Below are 27,878 nucleotides of genomic sequence, written 5' to 3'. Positions count from 1 at the left end.
CTACTTTATGGTGTGTGCCCTTATCCTTCAATTCAGGTGCGCTTGATCAGGTTTGACCCTTGCAATCTTTGATTCTTGCAATTTGATCACAGTAATAGTTTGTCCGAGGGCATTAGAACAGGAACATAGTGATTGTTGCCTGCATTAATCCCAAGTGGGGCAAGAAGCTGAGACATTACTTGCTGCTGTTGCTGCCACAACTTTTCCCAAAACTATTCGTTCTCCATTGAACCTTACCTGAAGACCCTAGGTCCGTGACATCAACCCAATTGCTCACAGGCTAGCAAGATGAGCCAGCTCTGATACCACAGTAATGTACTAGGGTAATTTTGCCCTTGAAATTCTATTTTGACTAAGGGTTTTTTTCTTCAAAATCAATTAGTACAACTATGTAACAGCAATGCACATTAATTCAGCAGTGGTTAACTGTCTACATATGCATAAGTATAAAGCTTCCACAAAAATATGATTTTCAGTCAGATCACAATTAATTAGGGTTGACTGCCCAATTAAGGTAAAATATGTCCAGCCAGTAAATCAGCACCAGTAATTGTCACAGTAAGCAATATCCAACTGTCCTATCTTATATAATCTGATTCCAACAGCTACTATTCTAGTTTCATTAACTACTGTGCTGTTCTTCTGAGGCCCTGTACTAGAGGCCAAGCCCTCTTCCTGTAAGCAACACAGAGGATGCTAGCCGCAGGATTACCTTGTCTGTTGTGGGGGGCCAAGAAATAACTAGTATCCAATGATGACAGTGCGGTTGCTACCCCAGAATCAAACCTGGACTGTTCTGTCGTCCTTGAGTAGGGTTCAGTTGTCCTTCTATCAATTAGTCACAGCCCTAGAAGGGCCAACTATAGATCCGCTGTGCTTGATCAGCCCTAGGTCTGGCTCACTTTGTTGTAGCCTTAATCTGCCCAAAACAATCCTCCTTGATGTGACTCTGCTGTCCATAGACCAACCTCAGCACTTCTACACCTTCCTTGTCCACAACAACTTCAGATCGTCCTTGAACGAATATTTGCACTTGCTTAAAGAGCCACCGAGTTCCAACTTCACTGTACAGGGGATTAGAGATATTCCGACTTTATTGTACAAGGGATCCAAACTTCTGTCGGTCCCTGTGGCTGCGACCTGCGGCTGTGGCTATGGCCCTAGAAATCTCGCTACTGAACTTCACTGCTTCTGCCATTTATGAGGCTGAATTTCGCTGCTTCTGCTCAGGGCAATTTGAGAGGATTCCTTCAAATTAAATCTGCGCTAGCTTGAGAGAAAGGTTGTTGACATGTTCAACACAATCACAGAGACTCCTCCCTTACTAACCAGGACATAACCAAGCTTCGTCAAGATGATTTGTTGTGCCAGAACAAGGAAAAGATAGGTGTCTAGGTAGGGCGGTATCACCTCCTCCGAAACTAGAAAAAAAAATTAAATAGGGTGGAATCACCTACACCAAACCTAATCAAAAGGAAGGGGTCTTAAAACCCCCTTAGGCTCAAGAAAATCAGAGATATTCCAATCCAAATCAATGATGAACAATTGATTCCAACTTTCCTTTATTTATAGATTTCCCCACAGAGTTTCTCAAATGTGAGGGGTGGCAATGCAATCCCCAATTTGGGCTTTTATGCCCCAGCCAACCCAAAATTCACCCAATGTTGCCTCAAACATTGGAAAATTTGGTTTTCCCCTTTTATCAAGACTTTAGCCTACAGGGTTGGATAGGCTACTCTGTCCTCCCTTGGCCAATTAATCAACTGGGGACATTACATGTTTGCATGCTTGGCTCCTTGCTTTTAAGTTTTATTTGTATGTGAATTCCTTTTACATTGCTGTTGTTGTCCTCATATCAGAGGATATGTAATGCCAACATTGAACAGACAGGATGAGAAGGCATTCCCTGTCACAGTTAGGGGCGCCATACATGATTGTTGTGAACTCTAAAGTTCCTTGCAGATTATGTTCCTGATTGGTGAACTCTGAGAATGGATTTGGAAAAGAAATCAAGCTATTATGGAATGATTGTGCAGTTGTGGATGAGATAGCTAACTTGATGCCAGAGAAGAAGCAGTGAAGTAACAGATGAGGTATGCAGATAGATCAGTAACAATGCCTGGGGCAGTCTCTTGCTGCTATCTGAACAAAATTCAGTGGCCATCAGACCATATTTTTGCTGTTTTACTAGTCAGATTTAGCTTATTCTCTGAGAAAGAATTTCGATATTGAAAGACACTGGTTTCAGTTCACTATTTACATTTGCTCTCTCGATTCTACAAAGCATCATTAAAAGTTTGATTTCAAGCAGATCTGAGCGCCTTCTATCAGAAAAGTGAGTGCAGAAGGCTCTTGGATGAAATTATAGCATTCAAATTTACTATTGGCACAGTTTTATCAAGATACATTGCATTTTCAAAGCAACAGTATTCTCAAAAGTTAGAGAAGTATTTAAGCAGAGTTCAAAGCCCGAATAAATTACCATAAGGATCATTGCTGCTGACAGAGAAAGCCATCTATCGAACTGCAGGCAACGCCCTTTTCTTCTTGAACCATTCATGATATTTCCATTTTTCTTTGGTGTTAACGTCATTTTCATGTGCAGATGAGCAGATCCACAAGAACAAAAAAGCTGGAAACTGTGTTGTCTTCAAATGGCATTGTAATTGGCACGGCCTTGCTGCATCCAAAAAGCCACAAAAAACAACAACAAAAAATGAGCCATGTCGTTTCCTTTGATATCTTTCACTCGAAGCATGATTCAGAATAGGAGGACATGAGAATGAGTAAAAGAAGTTGAAACTTGATAGACAAAACTACAAAATGTCCTATTAAAGATGCAAGGAAAAGAAGCTAGATGGAGAGTAAAGTTTCGTGTACTCGTCTGATGGTAGTTGTGAAATTCAAAGAAAATTTTCATCTCAGTCACTTCCAAAATCAACTAGCACGAATAGCTTTGCATCTATATGCTTGTAAACATAGTTTATCCAAATGAGGAAACATTCAAGAAGGTCCAAACAACACTGAAATTGTTAAAAGATCATCATGTCTAAGAGACAATTAGATTGACAGATAGATAGCTTTTATCAGGCCATCCACAATACCAAGTGGCCATATGTGTCAAAAAGGTTTACATACTACGCAACATATTTCAGACATACAACTATAGTATCCACACGCTTCATCCTGTTCTAGAAGCCCTTTGATTGTCAGAGAACCCTTCGAACGCCAAATCAGGAATTCCTAATGTCCAAGGGGATCAGGATCCTTTTTTTCTTCACATTAGAAAATTCAACCGTTATGTTAGTGCAACTGTCAAATGTATTGTTACCGCACAAACTCTAGCTTGGATGTAAAAGTCATAACCACAACAGGACATCTTACATTCAATTACCAGGCCAACCACACGCTGTCACCTAATCCTGAGGGAGAATTTCTATGGTCAATCTAGGTAAACTCATGTATAGAAGTGGGGAGTCAATTAGCTTAGATTAATTATGAATTATTAACAAAACAACCAAATTTGCCTTATGGCGTGAAAATTAAAGTATACAAAAAGATTGCTTAATTAACCCGTATCAAGATTGTGAATAATATGTATTTTCGCAGTATAGTGTTCGAGAAATGATATACAGACTATCTCAGACCCATGGGTACGATATGAACGTTGAAATTGTGAAGTTTGAGGTTGAACTTCTTAGTTTCCAATATTTGAAATGTCATCATTTGTGTGAACTCAAAATGTATATCGTCGATCTTCACAACCTCGATGTGCGTATCATATTGGGGTTTAGATGGGTTGAACTAGTGCCCATATTCAATGATGCATCACCCCATAACCACCAAGGCTGGAGAACGCCCCCCACTTCGTGTTTCCTTTCGTGCAAATTATTCATGGTTCATGTAAATGATGATTAATGGAACAAAATAACACACGTATTCTAAAGTGAAGTTACAGTTTAATTACTGATGGTGTACATTTAGTTTTTGAGTATCTGTTACCGAGGAGGAGGAAAGAAACGGAGATAGAGAGTATGAAATGCAATACTAATTTCAAGAACAAATTTAAATATTTAGAGGAATCCAATCCCCAGACATGAAATAAAAGCAAATAGCCTGAAGATATAAGAATCTTCACAATCAATCAAGCTAAAACAATGGCGTTATAACAGATGCGTAATCCAAACTGGTTCACAGGCTATATTCTATAAATGACACGTTCTGTAACTTCATCCGATAAACCCTAAACTCTATCCAGCAGAAGACTTTTCTGTGAGAATACCAACAATATAAATCAGATTGAAAGTTGTCTGTAAAAGAAAAACAATTACCCAATGATGGCTATTTTGAGGGAGCCTGCATGATACCTTTCTTGCTCAAATCCCAGCCTGGATGAAGAATTCCCCTGAACCCATGCCATGCCACCAAATCTGGATCCATTTGTTACTAAATATCGTGAATATAAAATGTGTTTACGCTCCTGCTCGATGGGACGACAGCAGCACGTTTGACGATGTGACCTTCCGATAAGTTGCAAGTTGACCCATTCTAAAAGGCTGAACTTCGTCGAGAAGTCCATTTCCAGACGCACCCGGTTGGACAAAACCGACCATTTTCCTCGCGTATTCTGATGCCCTAAATCACGTGTAGACGGGAGCAAGAAATTCATCACGCAGGTAAAAGAATAAGAATAATATCGTACAAACATGATACAAATGCCATGTATTGATTTTTCTCGTGGGAGATAAGTTTGTTATTAGTTCGCAAACTTAATTTTATAGAACTTTTTAATAAAATCATTTCTGATTTAAATTGTTTTTTAAATAATTAAGAATTTTGATTGGTTTTTTTCACTTATAATGAAATAGGTGATTTTTGTGCTGAGTATCTAAAGTTGTTCCTGTTTGACTAAGACATTGTTTTTTAGGACAAAAGGAAACAGGTTAACGACCCAAGACCCAAAAGCAGGCATGAGTGAAAGTGTGCTCTATTACAGATCCACCAATGAGTTACATGAGTCAACCTGCATTCGAGGATAGTAACCAAAGATGAATATTATCACTGTTAATTTAATTTAACAACTAAATTATAATAAATTTTCCCACCAATAAAAAAAAATATTATTTCCACATACACTTTACTTTATATGTGATTAATTATTTTAATTTTATACTATTTATAATTAATTATAATCTTAAAAAAAATAAAAAAGCACAAGGTATATTGAACACCAAATCATTATGATGCACTTCTTCCTATCGATTACTAAATCATAAAAGATTACATAAATATTAATTTAACTAGTGACTAAAAGTGTGCCTCATTACGGACCCACCAAGAAGTTAGATGAGTCAACGTGCATTCGAAAATAGTAACCAGAGATGAATATTATCACTAATGATAAATTTTCCCACCAACAAAAAAAATATTATTTTCATAGACACTTTATTTTATATGTGATTAACTATTTTAATTTTATACTATTTATAATTAATCATAATCTTAAAAAAATTTAAAATAAAGCACAAGGTATATCGAACATTGAATCATTATTATGCACTTCTTCCTATAGATTACTAAATCATAAAAGATTACATTAAATCATAAAAGATTACATTAATATAATTTAACTAGTGACTCCTAGGAACGGAATGTTGGTTTTCTTATTAGTTTTGTAGTTCTAAGTTAAAGAATTACATTAATATTAATTTAACTATTAACTTCTCAAAATTGAATAATGGTTTTCTTATTATTAGTTTTATAGTTTTCAATTAATTCATAATGGTCTCAAAATTGAATAATGGTTTTCTTATTATTAGTTTTATAGCTTTCAATTAATTCATAATGGTTTCAGCGAGCTAGGGCCTCACAACATTTGTTCTATAATTTTGAATTTCAAAGACATTATAATTTTGAATTTTAAAGAGATTAATAATTTTTAGATGTTTTGAATCATTGACCGGAGAATCCACAGTTTTATCATTTTTGAACCAACGTTTTTATCATTGCTGATCCAGGTACTGTAAAGCTGGCTGAGATATGCCTAAGGTCGACTGTGTTCACCTTCCAAGGAGTATTTTATGAACAGACATCCGGTGTGGCAATGGGGTCCCCCCTTTCACCAATAGTGGCCAACCTTTACATGGAATACTTTGAAAAGAAGGCCCTGAATTCATATCCTTTGAAACCAGCCTAGTGGAAGCGATTTGTTGATGACACCAATATAAAATGGACTCATGGTATAGCAGAACTCGAAAAGTTTTTCACTCACTTAAATTCGATCTCTCCAGATATAAAGTTTACAATGGAACTTGAAGAAAACAAGAGCATTCCGTTTTTAGACGTCCTAATCATCAGAAAAGAAGATGGCTCTTTGGGCCATAAGGTTTTCAGGAAATCAACCCACACAGAGAGTTACCTCCATGCCGATTCCCACCATCACCCTGCGCAGAAGATTGGTGTTCTAAACACGCTGGCCATCAGAGCCCTTCGAATTTCCGACTCAGAGCACCTGGAGGAAGAGAAGAAGCATCTAATCCTAACTTTTAAAAGTATAGGCTACAAGGAGCAGGAAATTAAAAAGGCCATAGAGAAAGCTGAAAGGAAGTTGTTGTCCCATGAGCCTAAGGCTCAAGACCAGCCTAACTGTGGTATTGTTTTTCTTCCGTATATCCATGGGGTTACGGACAAAATCGCCAAAATCCTAAAAAAGAAAAACATTATCACTCATTTCTCTGCCCCAGGTACTATCAGACAAAGTTTGAGGTCCGTTAAAGATGATATCGACAAGCAGCAGCTTAAAGGAGTTTATAAAATAGAGTGTTCCTGTGGAAAATGCTACATTGGTGAAACAGGTCGCTCCCTCCAGACAAGACTCAAGGAACATGGCGCGGATATTAAGAACGAAAGATCTCGTACTTCAGCCCTGGCAGAGCACTCCTTAAAGACTAAACACCATATCTGTCTGGAAAGCGCATCAATTATTGCTAGGGAAGAGCAACATCAGAGACGAAAGATGAGAGAAGCGCTTGAAATCATCAAACATCCTCATAATCTGAACAGAGATAATGGCGTGGAGATTAGCGGGAGCTGGCTTCCCTTGATCAAGGAAATAAAAAGCGCAAGCGCTTCCCATGGTAATAGGTAAAGGCCTCAGCAGGTAAGTTATCCCTCTCCTTTCTTGTGTCTTTAGTCTTTGTTTTCATTTAGATCTAGGTATAGAATTTTGGTAAAATTCTAGAATATACTAACCCTAGATATTAATTATTTTCCTTTTGGTATTAATATTCCCTAGGTTAAAATCTATTTCTTATTAGAATTCATTTCTCCCTAGGTATAATATTAATCTCAATTTAGAATTAATATTATATATTAAAACAAATTAATATTAATAATAATATTATTAATAAGAATTAATATTAATAATATTATAATTAATAATAATATAATTAATATAAATAAATAATTAATTAATATTAATTGATATATTAATAATCATAATATAATTAATAATATATTAATAATAATTTAATTAATATATTGAGGAATTATTTTATAATTATAAATAATAATATAATTAATATAATTAAATAATTAATTAATAATAATAATTAATATAATCAATATAATTAATATTATTAATAATATTAATTAATATATTAATAATAATATAATTAATATTAATAATAATAATATATTATATAATTAAGATAATTAACATTAATAATAATAATATATTAATATTAATAATATTATTAATATTCCCTAGGTTTATATCAATTTCTTATTAGAATTAATTCTTCCCTGGGTATAAAATTAAATTAATTTCATATTAAAATTAATATTATATACTTAAACAAATTAATAATATATTTAATATTAATAATTTAAGTAGTATGAATAGTATTATAATTAATAATAATATGATTAATATAATTAATATTAGTTAATTAATATATTAATAATAATAATATATAATTAATAATTAGTATTAATAATATATTAATAATAATTTAATTAATATATTTAGGATTAATAATATAATCAATAACAATAAAATAATTAATATAATTAATTAATAATAATAATTAATATAATTAATATTATTAATATAATTATTATTAATTAATATAATAATATTAATATTAATATAATCAATTTAATTAATATTAATAATATATTAATAATATAATTAATTAGTATTATTAATATTATTAATAATTTAATTAAATTATTTAGAAATTAATTTCTTATTAGAATTAATATTAATTATCAAAAAAAAAATTAAATAAAATAAAATTAATTAAAATAAATAAAAATTATTAATTCAGCCGACATGTTTGTTATTCCTAAATGTTTTATCCTCATCACTATTTATTACTTCTCCGCTGCTCTTCTGTCATCATCATTCTCTCATCCTGATGATGGATCCCACTTGGGATTTGAAACGTTGGTTCAAAAATGATAAAACTGTGGATTCTCCGGTCAATGATTCAAAAGATTCAAGCCACAGATCTCTGAAATCCAATTTTTAGATGTTCAAGAAATTATGGTTTTATTATTGATTTGGTTTTTTAAATGGCAAATCAATATATATTTTTGGGGAGATTTTAAAAAATAAACTAATTTTAACTTTTATTTTTTTTAAGCAAAAATAGTTTCAATTTTTAAATCTTCACAAAAATACATATATACATATATATGTTTGTCATTAAGAAAACCAAACCAATGATAAAACCAAATTTTTTTGATTATCTAAAAAAATATTAATGTCTTTGAAATTCAAAATTATAGAGCAAAAGACCCAAGGTTTATGGTCTGCTAAAGCAATTATTAACTGAGAACTATAAAATTAATAAAGAAACTAAAATTCATTCTTTGGAAGTCACCTCTTATTATTATTATCTATTTTTAAGGTCACAGCCAAGCCAGATACTTTGTGTATGAGACCCCCTTGTTTGTGGGACAAGGGACTCACCTCCGCGCAGCGACTTGACTGCTAAGTCTAAAAAGGCATACATACTTTACCCCCTTATGGTTTTGAACCTGTGACCTCTTAGGAGGAAACACATGCTTTCAACCATTAAATTATATTTTACCTATATTCATCATGAATGTAGTCACAACCATGAGTGTAGTCTAAAATGATTCATTAGTGATTTATAAGGAGACACGAGTGTAGTCTAAAATGATTCATTAGTGATTTATAAGGAGACATATTTTTACCCGATGTCTTTGGACCTGGGCCATTAACCTATTTCTTTACATATAAGTAAGATGAGCTCTTAACCAATTAAAAATAGTTTGAGGTGTCATTCCAAAATTAAAAGTCATTTTCAATTCAAATACTATCCACAAAAAAGCTATTATTCTCATTAAGTTACTTTTACGAATAAGATCATGTGCATTTTAATAACATTTAACCTTAATCTAAATCAAATATTATCATCAACTGCAATTTAGCCTCTTGTATATATATATGATTTTATATCAAAAATAAAATTTAAATATTTTGAAATAAATACTAAACTAATAATTATTATCATTCATTAAAAATAATTTTGATTTATCAATTTATAAGAATTTTGATTTATCAACTTATAAGAAAAAGGACATGAATTTTTTTTTAACATTTTGTATTTATAAATAAAATTATTAAAAACACAATTTGTATCAAAATTTATACTTGATAAATAGTGGAAGATTGTAATTTTGAAAATTTAATGGATGATAAAGATTGATATAGTGATAATAGTTTTATAATTTAATAGATGATAAATATTGATATAGTGATATCTCTATATCATTATATCAATATTTGCTATTTTGTGTTTTCTGTCTTGAATCCGTGATTGGTTCTTCACAGTCATTTTGTTATATGTCTCATATGTCCGGTGTTCTCTTGCATTTCTCAAAATTAGCTTATCTGTAAACTTATGCCTGATGGGTTTGTCATTCGTATGAGGTCTCTTCACAGTCATTTTGTTATATGTCTCATATGTCCGGTGTTCTCTTGCATTTCTCAAAATTAGCTTATCTGTAAACTTATGCCTGATGGGTTTGTCATTCTTATGAGGTCTCACAGACTGCTTCTTTTTGTACCTTATGTTCCTTATCAGGCTTCTTATATTGTCTTAATATAATCTATTTTGCTTTTTCATCTGAAAAAAAAAATAAAAAATAAAAAAAATGAGGTCTCACAGACTGCTTCTTTTTGTACCTTATGTTCCTTATCAGGCTTCTTATATTGTCTTAATATAATCTATTTTGCTTTTTCTTCTGAAAAAAAAATAAAAAATAAAAAAATAAAAAAAAATATCGATATAGTGATAAATATTTTGAAATTGAAATTTAATATATATATATATATATATATATATATATATAAGATATTTAAAAGAAAGTGTTTTTTATTTTCCAACTTTTTAATGTTGTAAAGATACAAATTATTTTATCTCTTGGTGTTAATTTGTTTAAAATATCTTATATAAAGATAATTTATTCTTATTTTAATTATATTTATTGTTTTTCCCTATATGAAATATTAAAAAACTGAAATTTATAGCTTTTATGATATAAAAAAATACAATTTAAAGAATTAATTCAATTAATTGTTATTAATTATTTAACTAATTTATGGATATCCTATGAATTGCTTTGTTGTGTCCAGCTCCCGACGGGTAGGGTTTGCTTAGTTGTTGTGGAATCTTTCGTTGCAAGAGTCATCACTAAGGTCATCATTTGCAATAGTCACCAAGGATTGATGTCTACATCTGTGGAAGTTGTTTTTGCTTGGTTGAAATTGAATCTCTCTTCTCTCTGTTTGCGGATTGTCGACATGCTTATGGTCCATTTGGGTTCAGGGAAATTTGGGAATAAGGTTGTTGTCGCTGAGGCGCTGAAACCCTAGATTCAAACTGAAGATGGCTACTCCAAAGGGGGTTGTTTTCCCTTTGTCAATTGAAGTTGTGGCCTTCCACGCCCTTGTAGCTTAACTCTCCAAAAAAAACTAGATCTAAGGAAGCATAAGCAAAATTGTGAAGAAGGCGGAGGCTATCCCTTCAATGACCCTTCTAACGGAGTTTCGAAGAACTATCTTGGCATATTCAAAGTGGGCTTTAGTGGGGAAATTCACAGGAATATGGTTCTCCCCAATATCCATGGAGTTATGGCTAGAGAAAACTTGGAAGCTATTGATAAAAGCTAATATTGAAATGTATGCATGTGGGAATAGGTTTTTTGCCTTCCTGTTTGAATTTAAGGGCGGTAAAGATGTAATTTTTCAAAATGGATCATATGTTTTTGGGGCTAGAGGTGTGTATCTGAACAATCAAAAATGGGTTGGGGAAATACTTGGACAACACTAAACCTGAAGGATTTTAGTTTGGATGTGCAAAAAAATGTGTTGAAGTAGATCTAGAGAAAGGTTTTCCCTCTGAAATAAATCTCACATAGAGATAATGGACTCATGGTCAAACTCTTGAATATGCACAACTACCCTTCAAATGCAAATATTGCCATGAATGTGGCCATTTTGCTAGAGATTGTAAGAATTCACATGAAGGAAAAGGGGTGGATTCGATAACAGGACAAGAAGAACAATGACAAACACAAAAAAGGGCAAGAATAAAGGAAAATTGACAACAACCAAACTTAGTCCACACATGGTAGAAACATGGCCTCGACTTCGAAAAACACTTTTGAGGTCTTACAAACTGAAGAAGAAAATGGCAAGGAGGAAAGCAATTTAAACAAAAGGAAAGGTGCTCCAGAAGAAGAAGTCACGAACCGTGATATAGAAGAAGGGGAAATTAAAAAACTAGAGAGTGAAGTAGAAGTAGGACAAGAAGGGAACATCCAAATTCCAAATCTAATACAAAAAGAGGTCCAATATGCGGCATCTAACCCTCTGGTTTTAAAACAAGTTGACAACTCCTTAGGGAATAAGGGGCATGAAATGGGAAGTACACCTAAAATTCCAAAGGAATCAGATGTAAGCATCAGGAAAGTAATGACTCGATAGGCAAGAAAAAAAATGAATTGGGGAGATGAAAAAGGCAACCAAGAAACATGAAGTTCCATAAGAGGACAAGGGAGGTACTCTAAGAAGGAAGCCAAAGAGGCAGAAGCAGAATTAAACAAAAAACTTGGAAGTCAGTCTTCCAATTATTACACTCTAAACCCCTCTAGTAACTAAATAAGAAATTAGTTAAAATAGAATGTAAATGTATATGGATCCTAAGAATATTCTTTAAAACATTTACTTAGAACAAAACTGAAATTTCTATATCATGAAATAATTACTTGAAATATTTGATTAAACCTTCCTGCTTAATCTCAATCTAACCAGAAATATTGATAATTTTAAAAAATTGTAAAAATTCCTAGCAAGATCCAAATTTTCTTTTCCAATAAAACTCTTCTGCCATTCCTTTAAAAGAAATTATATAACTAATTTTATATCAATAAATATTTCAAATCTTTTTAAATTAATTTCTAGTAATAAATTACATTCCCAATGTTCAATCATAAATTACCAAATTTAATATAAATTACCAAATTTAATATATAAGATCAATCCTATATTATTATTATTAAAAAAAAAAAAAAAAAAAAAACGTTTAAATTGATAAAGACGTGCAATCTCGTCAAGGTGAAAAAACCTACCAAGGAAGTCATGCAACTGCAAAAGGCACTTGAAGTGTCAAAGAGAGATGTGCTATATTTAATGTTTATCCGTGCTATAAGGACTAAAAGATATGGTACCTTTTAAGGTCAATGTCTTTATTTTCAATCATTGTCCCTCGTTCCATTTACTATATTCTGTCATTTATCTTTATGGTAAGATTCTATTATATGCACTTTGTCAAATGATTTAGGAGGGACATTAATATGAACCATTCATCTCATAATACATGAAAGTAAACCATGTGGGGTACTCATGTTTCACAGTATATTCATGATATTCCTTATTATGTAAATTTATTTAATTCTAGCAACTTAGTTATCATGTAATTTCATTTCATTCCAACCACCTGTTTATCAACCATGACTGTAATAAGAATATAATATGTAATAAGTGGTAATGGAGAAGACATAATATAAATCATTTAGGTATAGTTTAATTATAAAAATAATTTATTTATTTTTTAAAAATGGCAATACAATTATGAATGAAATTATGATTTTTTATTATTTAAAATGTAGAAATAGTTTATACATTCTAGAAAACTAGCATTAAATTTTATAAATCAAACAATTTGAAATTATAATTTTTATAATTTATTATTAATTAATAACTAAACAATTAATTAATAACTAAACAATTAATTAATAATAAAATAATTAATTAATATATAATTTCCGGAGAAATTATGTTAAAAAGAGTTGAAATGTTTGGGGTAAACACTCCACTCATCATTAAGGACAAGAAGCAAAACAAAAAAAAATATAAGTAAAGAGAAAGAGACCAAACATTTATATAATAGTAGTGCTTGGAGAGACACATTAGGAAAGAAGTAAAACAAAAAACAAAACATAAGTAAAGAGGAAGAGACCAAATCTTTATATAATAGTAGTGCTTAGAGAGACACATTAGGAAAGAAACATTAGGAGAAAAGAAAGTTAATAAATACGGATAATGTTTTATTAATAATAAAAAATAATATTACTTATTAAAAAAATAATTATTAAAATGTTGTTGAGAGTCAAATACATTTATTAATGAACCACACTTGTTGGTTTGAAACGCATCGGTCAAAAAATTTTCTCATGTGATTTCTATTGAAAGACTTTGTTTAATTCATTATGGATCACAGAAGCTTGAATACATAAAATACTATTCTTATAATAATATAAATAAATAAAAATTATAATAATAATAATAAGAAGAATTATTAACCATAATGATATTCAAATATCTAAAATATTGTTAGAATAATAATATTATTATTAGTTGTAATTAAATATATGAATATTGATGTCATGGTAGGTTTTTATTCAAAGAAATATAATCATTAATAATAAAATAAATTAACCCCTCGATGGGAGTGGTTGATCGATGGGATGTGGGTCTCACTCACATGGAGATGCATGTACATTGTGACTTCAGGCCACCACCATCTCTAGGCTCTGGACCAAAGCATCATGTTATAGTTAGCTCTTCCAATCCCTAATGGTTATTGGTTGTTTCATGACATTGAAGGTTTTCTGGTGTTATGTGTCTTTCCTGCTCTAGGTAAATAAGCTTTTTTGACAATTCGTTATTTGTTCCAACAATTACCTATTGGTCATGCTCTCGATAACTAAGTTTTTTTAGCAGTTTGTTATATGTTCTGGCAATTACCTACTGGCTAATAAATATAGTAAGAATAAAGTCAGTAGGATTTTGCAAAGATGTACTCAACTGTGTAATATTTTTGCATAAATGAAATCTTTTGACTTACAAAAAAATGATAAATTGAATAGTAATAATTAATAATATTATTTTCTTAACAGTGGATTACATGAAAAGCTACCATTAGGGCAAATGGATAGAGCTTTGTGGTGTCTATGCTTTTGTTCTTTCATCCTCTCAAGTCGACATCCTCCATCGATGGCGGCATCCCCTCCTTCTACAAGGTTGGATCTTCCAGTTATTTATGATTTCGAGTTTGGATCTTTGATGGCTCCCATGGGAACAAGAAATTTGAAAGTGTCCTATTGAGTGGATAAAAGTATTCTCTATTTTAAAGATGTGGTTAACTCTAGATCGTGTTCTCTTCCTCCAGTTCAGGTAGAACATAAAGCCTCTACGATCACAGTTCCATTAGGACTGGAGACATCAATGAAGCGATGTGATTTTTGAAAAGAGGTTTAGTTTGCAGATTCAATGGCCTCTCACCTTGTTTGCTTGATCTTCATCAATGGATCTCAAAGAATTGGAAATCCATTCTTTCTGATGATCTAAATATTTATCCTTTGGATCATGGTTTTTTTGTGGTGATTTTTAAAGAGTTAGAAGACAAAAACATTATTTTTAATAATGGTCCCTAGTTTGGGGAAGCGTGGGGATTTCCATGCAATTATGGCCCCCCTCCTTCGATCCTCTTACAACCACAATATATTTTTCTCCACTCTGATTCAAACTCCCAAATATACCCCTACATTTATGGAATCTATATTCTCTTAAGGCAATTGGGGATGTGATTGGAGTCTTCCATTATCGAAGCCCATAAACAAAATATTTTCTCAACCCCACATATGCTCGAATCAGTGTGGAGATGGATTTTAACAAGGGTTTTCTAACATAACTAAATTTGACCAACATAGGTTACTTGTGGGTTCAAAAGCTCAACTACAAGAATATCTCCTTTCGATGTTGAGCATGTTATGAGACAGGGGATACAATTAAAAATTGCCCTAAAGCCATGAAAACTGGCAATACGCAAACAACTCGAAAAATCAAATGAAGGCCTAAATGGTGGGTGGGTGCTCAAAGAGAGCACTATACAATTTATAAGGAAGAAGAACCCCAGGATAAGGCAGAGGATACACAAAAGGCAAAAGACGGGAAAGAAGACGTGAAAGTCATAAAAACTCCACCAAACCCAACTTCAGAAGAGGAACCTACTCAACAGATCCCTAAGAACAATGCATTTTCTCGTGTTTCTTTATAAAATAAAACCAAACAAGTAACTTCTTGGGTTGACCAGGAAAACGAAGAAGAGCCATTAAGGAGCCAAAATGTTGAAATTGCTAGTAGAGATCATCACCAGATATGTGACCTGCCAAATTCATCAAATAACATGGGATGGACCAAAGTTGGAAAAAAGACAAAAAAATACCTTACCAAGGAAAATGAGAAACCAATCAAAGTTAAAGTGGCAAATACTTAAGAACGAGATGCAAATGTATTTGGACCTTAAGGGTATTTTGGAAAATATGTAGCTAGAATGGGAACAATTTTTTTGTATTATGGAGTTCTCGATTAAGGATTTCAATTGAACCTATATGTTAAATCCCAAATCCTCAAGGAATTTTGACAACTCTTTTTTAGAAGAATTTAATAGTTTTGAGTGAGATCCTAGTTCTTTTAATATAAACTAAAATATTTGTTTTTGTTAAAAATAATAATAATAATATACGGGGAGGCTAGAGCGAGACGGGTGTAATCAACCTCGAAGAAAACACAAAAGTAAAATATGCATGGGGACTTGGTGTTACAACCAACAATCAGGTCCAGGCTCTTGCACTTTGGCAAGGAGTGAAAATATGCTTGGATAAAGGTTTCAAAACTTTGAATATAGAGGGTGATTCCAAGCGAATCATCCAAAAATGTACTAAGCTTCTCGAAAATGCCACTCACCTAGAAGAAGAAACTAACTCAATCATGGTAAAGATCACATACATGTTAAACAAAAATTGAGAAAGTTCACTTGTTCCACGTGTTGTGTGCCAACAACCATCTGGCGGACATCCGGGTTAACGCGGGAGTTATATTAGGAATCAATCGAATTTGCATAAACCATCATATTACATCATGTCCCATCCCCTGATCGAAGGCTTTTAGACGACACTGTATACTGGGGGTACGGGTTGTCAAAGCATTAAGGAAGCAGTTAAGGAGGTGATATCTCCAAGGCGTCTCAGTGTGATGGTAGTTAAGAAGGATAGTCCCCTGAGGTACCTTCGTTGTATCTTAGATATAGGGCCAGTAGATGGTGAGTTAATTCACAGTTGTGGCGCCATTGAACGACAATTCATGTATGTGGACAGGTGGGTGATGAGGCATCATTTTCTCATCGGAATTTGCAATATAATTGATTCCCTTGGGGATGAAGGAACCATCGTTGCTTGATTCTGGTTTCGGACGATGGAAAACATGGAAGGAATAGGAATTGACAAGACTCTGCACTATTTCGCATTTATGAAAGACAGGCTCGGGAGGAATGTCGAGATGGATCAGGTCGTTATATACCTCAGCTGGCTCCGGTTAGTTAACCACGAGATCTTCATCATGCAGAAGCATCTTGCTACAAAAATGTCATATGTGAGAAATGACAGTGGGGGAGGATCTGGTCCTGGAAGCTGGAGATCTAGCTATGGTGCTAGGAATGTAAGAGTTGAGAGCCTGGTGAAGGCCTATTGCAAGCAAGTGGTTAAGGAAAGTGTCAAGGAATTGAACAAAACATGGCGGTCATTTATGTCCAATTATTTGGGTTGGGTAAAGACCGGGAACTAATACAAAATACCATTGAATGCCTCCGCATGGATGTCGAGGAGGAAATTCATTGGCCATCAATGTTGATAATGTCGAGGAGGTTGCTACGAGGGCTCTAGAAGAAAATGAGGATGTTGATGTTGCTGCTGCAAGGGTTCAGGAAGAAGAAGAGATTGAAACGGAGGAACTGAACAAGTCTGTGGGTGAGCCTGTAGGTGATGATGTTGAGATTGGCAGTAGCTGATTGTGTTTGTTTTAATCTCCATTTATGCAATATCATTGTATAGAATATGTAGGAGTTTTTTGGAGAATATATAGCTATAGTTTTCCCAATAGAATATATGTAAATAATAGGGGTAGCAAGAAGGTCCATACTCAATGTAAGGAGAGGGAAGATGCAGATAGAACAAGTCTGAATTTTGTAAGGGACTTAGCCCATTTCTAGTCATTATAATGAAATGTTATATGTTCCTTTAATATATATATATATATATATATATATATATATATATATTACAATATTATTCTTAAATATTATAAATAAAATATTACTATAGAAGCAACATGGATCCATTTTAATTATGGATCTACCAAGTGTTGAGACGGAACAAATCTCTCAATATACAAACCTTTTTTTTTAATGCAAAACTTAAGGAAATGTTTGAATTTTTTTAATTTTTACTTGGTTTATATGAGATATAGATAGTTCAATCGAGATGTATTATTTATGATTAACATTCTCTACATTTAAATGTAAATATATGTCCTCTCATATTCCAAAGTATAAAATATATATTCATATGATATAGTATCTCTCTTTGCAAATACACACACATAATATGTGTGTGTGTGTGTTATTATTATTTTTTAATTGTTACATATCAACTCCATATGAGACATTGAAGGAATTACAAATTTCCCTCATAACTTCAGTTATAAAACACTTCTTAGTGGAATAAGAATTCTCTAACTCTTTCTCTCCATATATACATTGGATGTTAAAATTTTTTACTCAATATGTATATTGAAATATTTTATTTATAAGCCACATTAATTTTGTTTGTTATTAAAGTTTTTTAACTGTTATATATCAACTCTTTATTAACAATTATATAAATTACACATTTCCCCTGAATTTTTTTAATTTAGATTAATTTATTTTTTGCTTTATATAAAATTATGAAATCTAATATGACATTGAAACATTTTATTTATTATTGACATTGCAATATTTTTGTTTTAAATATACATGTTAGCTAAACATAGAATAAATCACACATCATTAAATATCAATAATATTATTTTTACTGCGATTTGTCAAACTCCAAGTTAAATAATGAAGAAATTACATCTCCCTCATACTAAAAAGTTTATATATATATATATATATATAGTCAATTATGTTGTCTCTTTATATAAAGTTGATATAAATTTAAGCTAAGAATTAAAGTATTTTCTTATAGTTGTTATTAACTTTTTGTTATTACTATTTATTAATTTGTTAATGTAAGTATTATTTTATTATTTTGAATATAACATTACAAGATAATATTTCCCTCATACTAGATTGTAGAGCACCTCTTAGCACAATAATATAATAACCTTGGATCTAGATGCCCTCTCGATATTTGTTGTTAATCATGCGCCCAATGTTAGCGTATCCTAGTGCATTAATGGTCGAGGTTGGGTGGCAATCTCTCTATATCATCCTCGTAGACCTCATTCAATGCCTAGAGCAAGGTGGTGGAGAAACAAGGACTCTGCATTCAAAACTCACATGGGAGATGGAATTAACATGTACACCACAAAGAGACATCCATTACATCACTCAAAAGAGTTTTGCAAGTGGTTGGACTCTTTGGTATTTGTAGAGCAACGAAGGTTGTGGTGCTTCAAACTTAAGGTAGTGGATTTTCTGACCTATCAACTATGGCTCACTAACAATGACAAGCTAGAAGAGGAGGGCAAGGATGAGGATGTCAACCTCCTCCTCCTTGGCACAATCAAGGGGTTGAACAATCTGATAAAGACCTACCTCAACACATCAGATACCTAGTCATGACCATGGAAGCACAAGAGCTCATAAAAACTATTGATAGGCATTAGGCGGTCAAGAATTTTCTTGGTCGACAACAAACCAAGAAGAGGCCCTGTGTGTAGTGGAAGGTAGAATTACAAACTTAGATTACCATCTAGTCCAAACTCGCTTAGCTATTCAGGTCTTGTTAAGCGCTTTGGGAATTCAATTCCCTCCCTCGCTCCCACCTCTAACTTCCTCCACCTCATCTGATAACTTGAACAATTTAGACTCAATATTTGAGGGAATTAAGGCTTCAAGTCCTGAGAAACACGGGTCTCTACAGAAGAAGGAAAAACAAACAATCATTTCAAGCACTTCAAGACATGAGGAGAAGGAGCGTCATACTGCTAGCAAGATAGTTGCAACAGACAACCTAAAAGGTGAAACCTTGCAACGAGAAGCCAACATAAGCACTAGTGGAACACTTGTTGAGTTGAAACACCCACCATGACTCCCAAAAGGCCATGAAAACCCCTTTAAATATCTCTCTACATGACTTAGCTAGCTCACAATTTCCAGGAAATTCTCTCCCAACTAATGATAATTTGTTATTTTTTTGTGGTCTTTTGATGTTACTACTTACCCAGTATTTGCTACTCTTGTTTTTGCTATGGCCTTATGGTGTCAAAAACTGGTCTTGGGATACCATCTAGTTTCCCACTTAAGGGAAAATGGTCTCTCCCAAGCTTGCTCTAGGCTAGAAAGGTTATTTCTATCTTTGGAACATATTCAACTCGAACATAGTTCACCCATGTTTATCCATGCATGTACTATATGTAATTTTTTTTATAATCTAACGAAATTTTGCTTGCTTAAAAAAATTACAATAATGTAATAAAATTACAAGGTATTATTAACAATATTAATAATAGTAACATAATAATAATAATAATAATTAATAATAATGTTATTAATAGTGAAATTATTAATATTATTATTTCATCAAAGAAAAGAATATGAGAGTTTTATTGAAAAAAAAAGAAGCTAAGATTTGACCCAAAATTGCTACGTTTCTTCAAAATTACCAATATTCCTTGTAGATTTGAGATTGAGTACGGAGGCTCAATCTAGTCCTTGAAGTGATTACCCCATGAAAAGAAAATTTCAGTCCCATTCTAGCTAAAAATATTCCAAAAGAATCTGAGATCCATATACATTTGCATTCCATTTTTCACTACTTTTGATTTAATTTTGACTGGCTTTTGGTTTTCCTTGGTAAAATACTTTTCCCTTCTTCCCCACTTGAATCCAACCTGCATTTTCTATTGTATTAGATGCATCGCCCTTCAATAGGTGACTGGTGTTGTCTTTTGTTTCTTCCTTATTTGCCTGATCTACCCAAAAAGTTGCTTTTCTAGTTGTATTTCTTGAGGATTCAAAGGGGGGTCCACTTTCATTAGGGTATGTTGCGCTCTCGCTGTCACTAAATCCAGAGCATTGTCATACACATCTTCCTAGCTAGTTTGTGTTTCCTTCGGTGAATCTTATTTGTCAATAACTTCTTGTTTTTCCTTTTATTATTTCTTACCGTGAGCCTCTTCTTCTCTATACATTGTATGATGTTCAATCTGAGCTCCTTCCCACCATTTAGGCTTTTGGTTATTTTTTTTTAACTCAGTTGTTCTGCAAATGCTTTGAGAACCTTTTTATTACATTGATCCGGACTTATGCAGGAACGCAACAGAATACAGATATAAACATAAAGACAGAGATGCAACAAAAATAAATCTTCATTTCATTAATATAAAAGAATTGAAAGATGCTTACAAGCAAAATGGAGATAAACTAGCTTAGGTGATGGTAGCTTATCTTTGAGAAGATATGTGGCGGTTACATGCCTTTGAGTTGTGTTACAATGAAGATCAAGGGCCTTTTTAGTATTGAACAACAAAGGGAAACCCTAAAGAACCAAAACCCTAACTCCAAGAGTTTGTGGGCCTCGTTGGGGTTAGTTGGGCAACCAACTTCTCGGGGTCATAACTTGTTCATATGATCTTATGGATATGGGCCTTCTACAAAGCTAAAAAAAACACCATTTAGGGGGTCAAAACAGCGCAGGAGGTTGAGGACCCAAAAGACTGCTAAAAATAGTAAATGCTGCTATAATCATGGAAACTGATGAAACCGACTGAAGGTCTAGGTGGAATAGGCAGGTGGCCACCAATATCCACCTAGATCATACATTCCCTATATTATAACACCCTCGACATCGAAATGAAACATCTTCATAATCCACCTTTTGGACCCACACATAGTCTAGAGTATTCAGATTATCTCAAGAGGAAAACCCTTGTTGAAATCCATCTCAACACATATTCAAGCATAAATGGTTTTATAAAAAAATTTAGATTTTGGGTTGTGGCAATAAAACTTCCCTAATGCATTACCAATGGAAGATAACATTGGGAGGTTCCAAAGATGCAGGGGAAGGTTCTAAATCCTTATCCAAATGGGAGCCATGGAGATTGATGTCATAAGTGAATCATAGGTGGGAGACCAGGGCTACATGAAAAGGCCAACATTGTCGCAGAACCAAGGCGCAAATTCACAAATACTTTGTTTATCCTCAATATTATCAAAAACCACAACAAAAAAACAGAGAGCCAAAGGGTAGATATTCAAATCATTGACAAGAGGGGTTTCCACATTTCAGAAATCCACTTGCGAAGATTAGTCAAGTGCGACCAAAACCTTTTAAATCTGTAGACCAAACCCTGTTTTGAAAATAATTTTTCACATTGAAGGCATCCTCTTTTAAAGGAACATTAAGAGTTGAAGCTTCTTGGACAACTAAAATAACACATCTAGATTTAAGCATGGCACTATACAAAATCAAGGCTTGCGGAATCATTCCTTCAATAGAAACATATTTCTTCTCTAAATCACTAGAATTTATCATTGATCTAAGAATTGCAGAAACCCTAGTCGTTACTCATCTTTGGTTCAATACTTGCACAATAGTGAAATTATTATTATAATAATATAAAATAATAATTAATGTAATAATAATAAGAATTATTATTATTATCTCTAATGATTATTATCCAAAAAAATAATAATTATTTATTAAAATATTTGGATATTAATCATTATAGTTAATAATAATTCTTATTATTATTGCATTAATTATTATTATTATTATTATTTCACTATTAATAACATTATTATTAATAACAGCCCACGAAGCATAGGACAGACGGTGATAGGGTGTTTCGTTAAGGCACTCTGTGGTGTAAAGATCACTGGTCTAAACTCTATGGATAAAGATCTAACAATGCTAACGACTCATGTGGCCTAAAGTCGAGTGCAATCCCAGGTGATTTTGATCGCTTAGATGACCCTGGGTTGCGGCTACTCAAACCACGGGTTAAGCATGCCAGTCATCTCAAGACTTACATGCAACAAAAAAAATACATTATTATTAATAATAATAATTATTATTATATTGTTTTTACTATTATCAATATTACTAATACTACCTTATTTTTTCTTCCAAAAAAATTTGTGACTTTCATTTAGATATGAAAAGGTTACATTTCTACAAATTCTTTTAAGCATTCTCAATAATTGTCCTTATAGGAAGAAGCCAAAAAAAACCTTACCCAAGAGGTCATATTGTCAAATAATAAGATAGCACATTGAGAAGTGTTGTATTCCAAAACATGTGTAATAAACGTACATAATATCAATAATGTTGTCACTGTTATAAGTCCATACATATAACCAAGATGCATATAAAAATAACAAGACTAATGTGTCTGAATAGTCCAAGAGAGTATCAACATATAGTATGAATAATGTGCCCTTGAATATCAACCATCCTTCCAAAAAAGGATGGTGATAGTAATTCTCAACATTCTTGCCAAGTTTTTTTGTAACCTTGCATATGCCCAGATCTTGTCCAACACATGACTTAGATAGTGTGTTTGTCATAATGTTTCTTTCCTTGTGTATATGGCAATAGGATATATAATCAAAAGAATGTTTTAAGCTATAAAATCTCCTCCAAAATCGGAAGCAATGTGTGATTGTGTCATCTTTGAGTTTCATTGAAGCAATTAATAGCTTAGTTATTTTATTATATTATTATAATTATTCTTCTATAGTAATATTTTAATTATGATATTTAAGAATAATATTATATTACTTAATAATAATAATATTAATTATTATTATTCAATTTATTATTAATTTATTGCATTATGAATAATTATATATTTTTTTTTAATACAAACCTACATTGGCATCAATATTGATATATTTAATTATAATTATTATTAATAAGATTATTTTAATAATATTTTAGATATTTGAATATTAATTATTATTGAGAGAATGTATATTTTTCAAAGTCCTTCACGATGGGTGGAGTGTCCACCTGAAATGTTGGACAAGATTAAACATTTATCAGAAGAAATTTCGGCGTAAATCACAATCAGAAAATCATTGTCGACGCGTTTCGAACCAACCAGTGTGGTTCATCGTTAGAAACATCCTCCACACAGTTTCATCCGAAAAAAATCTTCAATTAACCATTATTGTTAATAACAATTCTTCTTGTTATTACAATAATTATTATTTATATTGTTATAATAATAATATTCTTTTAATTCCTTAATAAATGTATTTGACTCTTAAAAACATTTTAATCATTATTTTCATAATAAGTAATATTACTTATTAGTGTCCCGGATGCGGGTGCTTAAAAGGCATGGCAGCTCACAGGTGGTGCGTCACATGGGCATGTGTCAGCCCTTGCGTGCCACGCGGTACCCTACAGAATGTTTCAAATGGGCGCATGCAGGAACTTCAATGCAGGTATTATTACTGGTCTTGTCCTCCTTAATTTGCCTCCTGGTAACCTGTGCGATGGCGCTTCATATTCTGGGAGCCTCTGTTACATTTACGCATTCATTTGAAGTTGTTGGGCACTCCACTACAACACTGGAGCACTCCTCGGTGATGTGGGGGATTGCACAGGGACATTCTTGCTCTGTGCCCAACTCAGGTATTGTCCCAAGCTTGAGAGTGGTTTACAAGCATTGTAAGCCAAATTCTGCGGCCCCCGTCTTGGTTAATTTCTCCTCTCCGGGTTTCTGCAAGCTGGTTCATCCTCTGAATTTAGCAATGAGGAGAGAGCGTCTCAGAATGAGCAGTCGACGAGGAGGCTCTCGCGGTCGGGCTACCGCTCAGAGGACTGGCCCCATTTCTCCTTCTTCCTCCATCGAAGTTACATCTGAGCAGCATCGCCTCCATGGCATAACAGCGGGACGTGGCAGAGGGCCTGGGAGCGGAAGCATAACAGAATGTGGACATGAAGCGCACCCCACAGTCAGGTATCGGATACCCTGCACACTCGCCAACTCCACTTTCATTGTATCTGTTACTGTCGAGCACTGTGATAATCTCAGAGGTCAGGCGGAAGTAAATCAGGAAAACCCACCACCAGCTCAAGGGACAATGCCCACAATTGATCTGCAACGCCCTGCTATGGAAAGTTCCACCCCGGCTACTCAAGCAGGCCTTGCGGGTCCAAGCGAGCCTGCTCAGGGGGTCCCTACTTGCTCGATGGTCCCTCTCTCTGACTTGGATGACTCCCGGCAATTTGGGTGCAGGGTGGAGGAAGAGCCCTACACCACGGACGATGATTAATCCAATCAACCAGTTCGCTCTCGGCAGCCTGGAAGTGGGAGCATTACTCTGTCTTCGAATCTTGTTTTCTGTATGTGTTTGGCTTTAGTCTGGATTTTAAAATCTATGTGTCGGCAATATGGATCCATATGTCTGTTAGTCCATGTTTAAGTAGTGTTCAGTGTCGATATGTTCGTTTGTCTCAGCATGTCCATGTTCAGCATCCAATTTTTGAATATGTTCAACTTTGGGTATGTATAAATTTGGGCAAACTGTCAATCTCTCGGCAGGATTTACAGGGCCATGGCCTTGTTGTAACACTGATGTAACTTTTTGACTTTTTGTACCATAATAGAAATAGCCTGATTCAGAAAAAAAAAAAAAAAAAAAAAAAAAAAAAAAAAAAAAAAAAAAAAAAATAATAATAATAATAATAATAATAATAATTATATATATATATATTACTTATTAGTGCTAATAAAGTTTTTCCTTGTTCGTTTAATAATTTCCTTTTCTCCTAATGTCTCTCTCCATGTACTGCTAAATAAAAGTTTGATCTCTTTCTCTTTACATATGTTTTGCTTCTTGTTCACGATGATAGGTGAAGTGTTTACCCGAAAAAACAGACGTTGCAACTTTTTTTAACACAATTTTATGCAAAAACTTCTTTCTCACTATGAATTACAACTGTGGAAATATGCATTCTAAAATAATAATAATTATTATAGGTTGTTATTTACAAATATAATGTTTTTATTTTGATACTTTGAAATTTTTTAATTTAATTTTGTATATATTGTAATTATGTTTTCCATTATACCCGGATGTGGGTGACACGTTACGGAATTAATGCATTTACTGAAGGATGGCGGCGAGGGGACGGGCCACTTGTCCGATGGCGCCCCTCCCCATATCTCCCACAGGCGCCTTCAAGACTCTCTGCAGGTTGTATTCAATACAGGTCCGGATCGGCAAAAAGGTATTCATTGTTGGGTTATGGAGTTACCTCGTTTCATTCCTGCACCGTCTCCCCTGCTCTGCAGCATCTGTCCGCCTCAGGCCTATGAGCCCAGCCTTCGCACTGCAACTGGCCGTCGATGCTGGATTGTTTGCTGTGCAGATTTTGGTAATGGGTTTCATCACTCTCATTCGGCTCTCTGCATTCTAATCTCTGCCCAGAACTACCCTGTTTCGCCTCACATTCCCTCTGCTGGTGCTCCCTCTGTCATTGTCCCTCCTGTCACTGCTCCTGTTGCGTGCTCAGCCAGCGACATCAGCATGGTTAGGCACCGAATGAGAAGTCGTAGGGGAGGTACCAGGGGAGGAAGTTCTCGTCCTCCGGTTGAGCGCGCCACCTCCTCTCCCTCCCCTGAACTGCATCACCCTCCAATTCTTGGGGAGGGTAGATATCCTAATACCAGACGTGGGCGAGGTCGGGCTCGTTCTTCCGGGGTTGCTCATGGCAACTTTGTTGTCCACTCAGATAATTTTCCTCCGCCCCTTCTACCCGCTCCCCACTCTGCCCAATTCAGGTTCTGTAGCTCCCTGAACAGGCCTGTCATTACTGCTACTATCTCCATCTTCTTCTCTAAAGAAAACACTCAAACAGTCTCTCAGGTTGACAATTCCAACTTGCCGCAGGAGGTTGCTCCCAGATGCAGTAATTGCAGGGATACTGGTAAGAATGGCATGGATGATAGCCTCTTCACCTCGCATGGTCTGAACTTCGGTGGCATTCAGCATGGTGAAGGGGGCAGCTCTGCAGCCACGCGCCCCTCTGGTGGTTCGAGTCATGAAGGGTATACCATGCAGGTTGCACCTGGCGACGGGGGTGAGACTCACGATGGCGGCGGCGGAGAGCCACACGGCAGCGTTTCCAGGGACGTGGCGGATGAGTGGGCATGCCCAATCATCGAGGAACCCATCCCGGATGATTTCATCTAATATGACGTGGCTTCCAGGTAGCAGGATGTGGCAGACAGAGAATCGACAGAGGCTGCCTGGAGTTAGCACGTGGCCGGCTGTGGCTGCCCAGGTGTTTTTTAACTGGTCATTTTGTTTTTTGATAGTTTTGCTTGGCTTCTGGTATCCTATCATGGTAACATCTTACTGTCTTTTGTGGGGTCTGGACTCAAGAATTGCTACCATTTTTGGAGTTTATGCTCTCGCTGGACTGGTTTCCCCAATGTTGGGGCAGTCCAGATTTTGTTGATATTTTACAATATACTTGGTCGAGGCTTTGTCCTCTTTGTATTTTTCTGTACATATTAATAGACTACTTTTACTTAGAAAAAAAAATAATTATGTTTTCCATTATTATGTTCATTTCATGGAATGCGATAGATTTATCATAGTGATTTCCTAAACTTATAAACATGATCCAGATGGATATTGGTGGTCACCCGCCTATTCCACCTAGACCTCCAGTCAATTTCATATGTTTCCTTAATTATATTAGCATTACTATTTTTAGTAGTTTTTTCAAGTTCTGAACTTTAAGAGTTATTTTGACCCCTTAAACGACGCTTTTTTTTTTTTAGGTTTTTAGCAAGCTTATAGCCATAAGCAAGGGCTTGTGGCAAATCCTGCAGTACTCAAAGAGATCTTTCCAATGAGGTATCATACGCGCCAAATGAAGATCATGTGACCAAGTTACGACCCCGAGAAGTTGGTTGCCCAACTAACCCTAATGGGTCCCATAAACTCTTAGTGTTTCATCTCCTGAGGTTAGGGTTTTGGTTGTTTAGGGTTTTCCCTTGTTGTTTAATAATAAAAAGGCCCTTGAGCCTCATTGTAACACAATTCATAGGCATGTAGCCACCATGTCTCTTCTCAGAGATAAGTTACCATTGCCCAAGCTAATTTATTTCCATTATGTATGTAAGTTTATTTTAGTTTTTTGATATTAATGAAATGAAGTTTTATTTATGTTGCATCTCTGTGTTTATGTGTATATCTGTATTTTCT

At 34.0% G+C, this 27,878-nt stretch overlaps 1 protein-coding gene across 3 annotated transcripts in view; it reads right to left on the bottom strand.

Annotated features, from left to right (window-relative positions):
- LOC149217698 (protein NUCLEAR FUSION DEFECTIVE 4-like) overlaps window positions 1-4,639 on the bottom strand; it is a 238,943-nt gene extending 234,304 nt beyond the window's left edge. The window contains exons 1-2 of one of the 3 annotated variants that reach the window (XM_089393047.1): window positions 4,332-4,639; window positions 2,483-2,680 (exon numbers count right to left, since the gene is read on the bottom strand). In XM_089393047.1, the coding sequence (XP_089249173.1) occupies window positions 2,483-2,599 (117 nt within the window). In that variant the 5' untranslated portion in view covers window positions 2,600-2,680; window positions 4,332-4,639. The remainder of the gene's footprint in view (window positions 1-2,482; window positions 2,681-4,331) is intronic. The other 2 variants (XM_089393045.1, XM_089393046.1) reach the window with 2 other exon arrangements.
- Between the last annotated feature and the right edge of the window lie 23,239 nt (window positions 4,640-27,878).

This window comes from Pinus tabuliformis, chromosome 1_1 (genome assembly GCF_031772625.1).
Source record: "Pinus tabuliformis cultivar Carrire ecotype Pingquan chromosome 1_1, CPIR1, whole genome shotgun sequence".
Lineage (NCBI taxonomy): Eukaryota > Viridiplantae > Streptophyta > Pinopsida > Pinales > Pinaceae > Pinus > Pinus tabuliformis.
The sequence above is the reverse complement of the archived record's forward strand: the minus strand, read 5'-3'. Positions and strand labels throughout refer to the sequence as shown.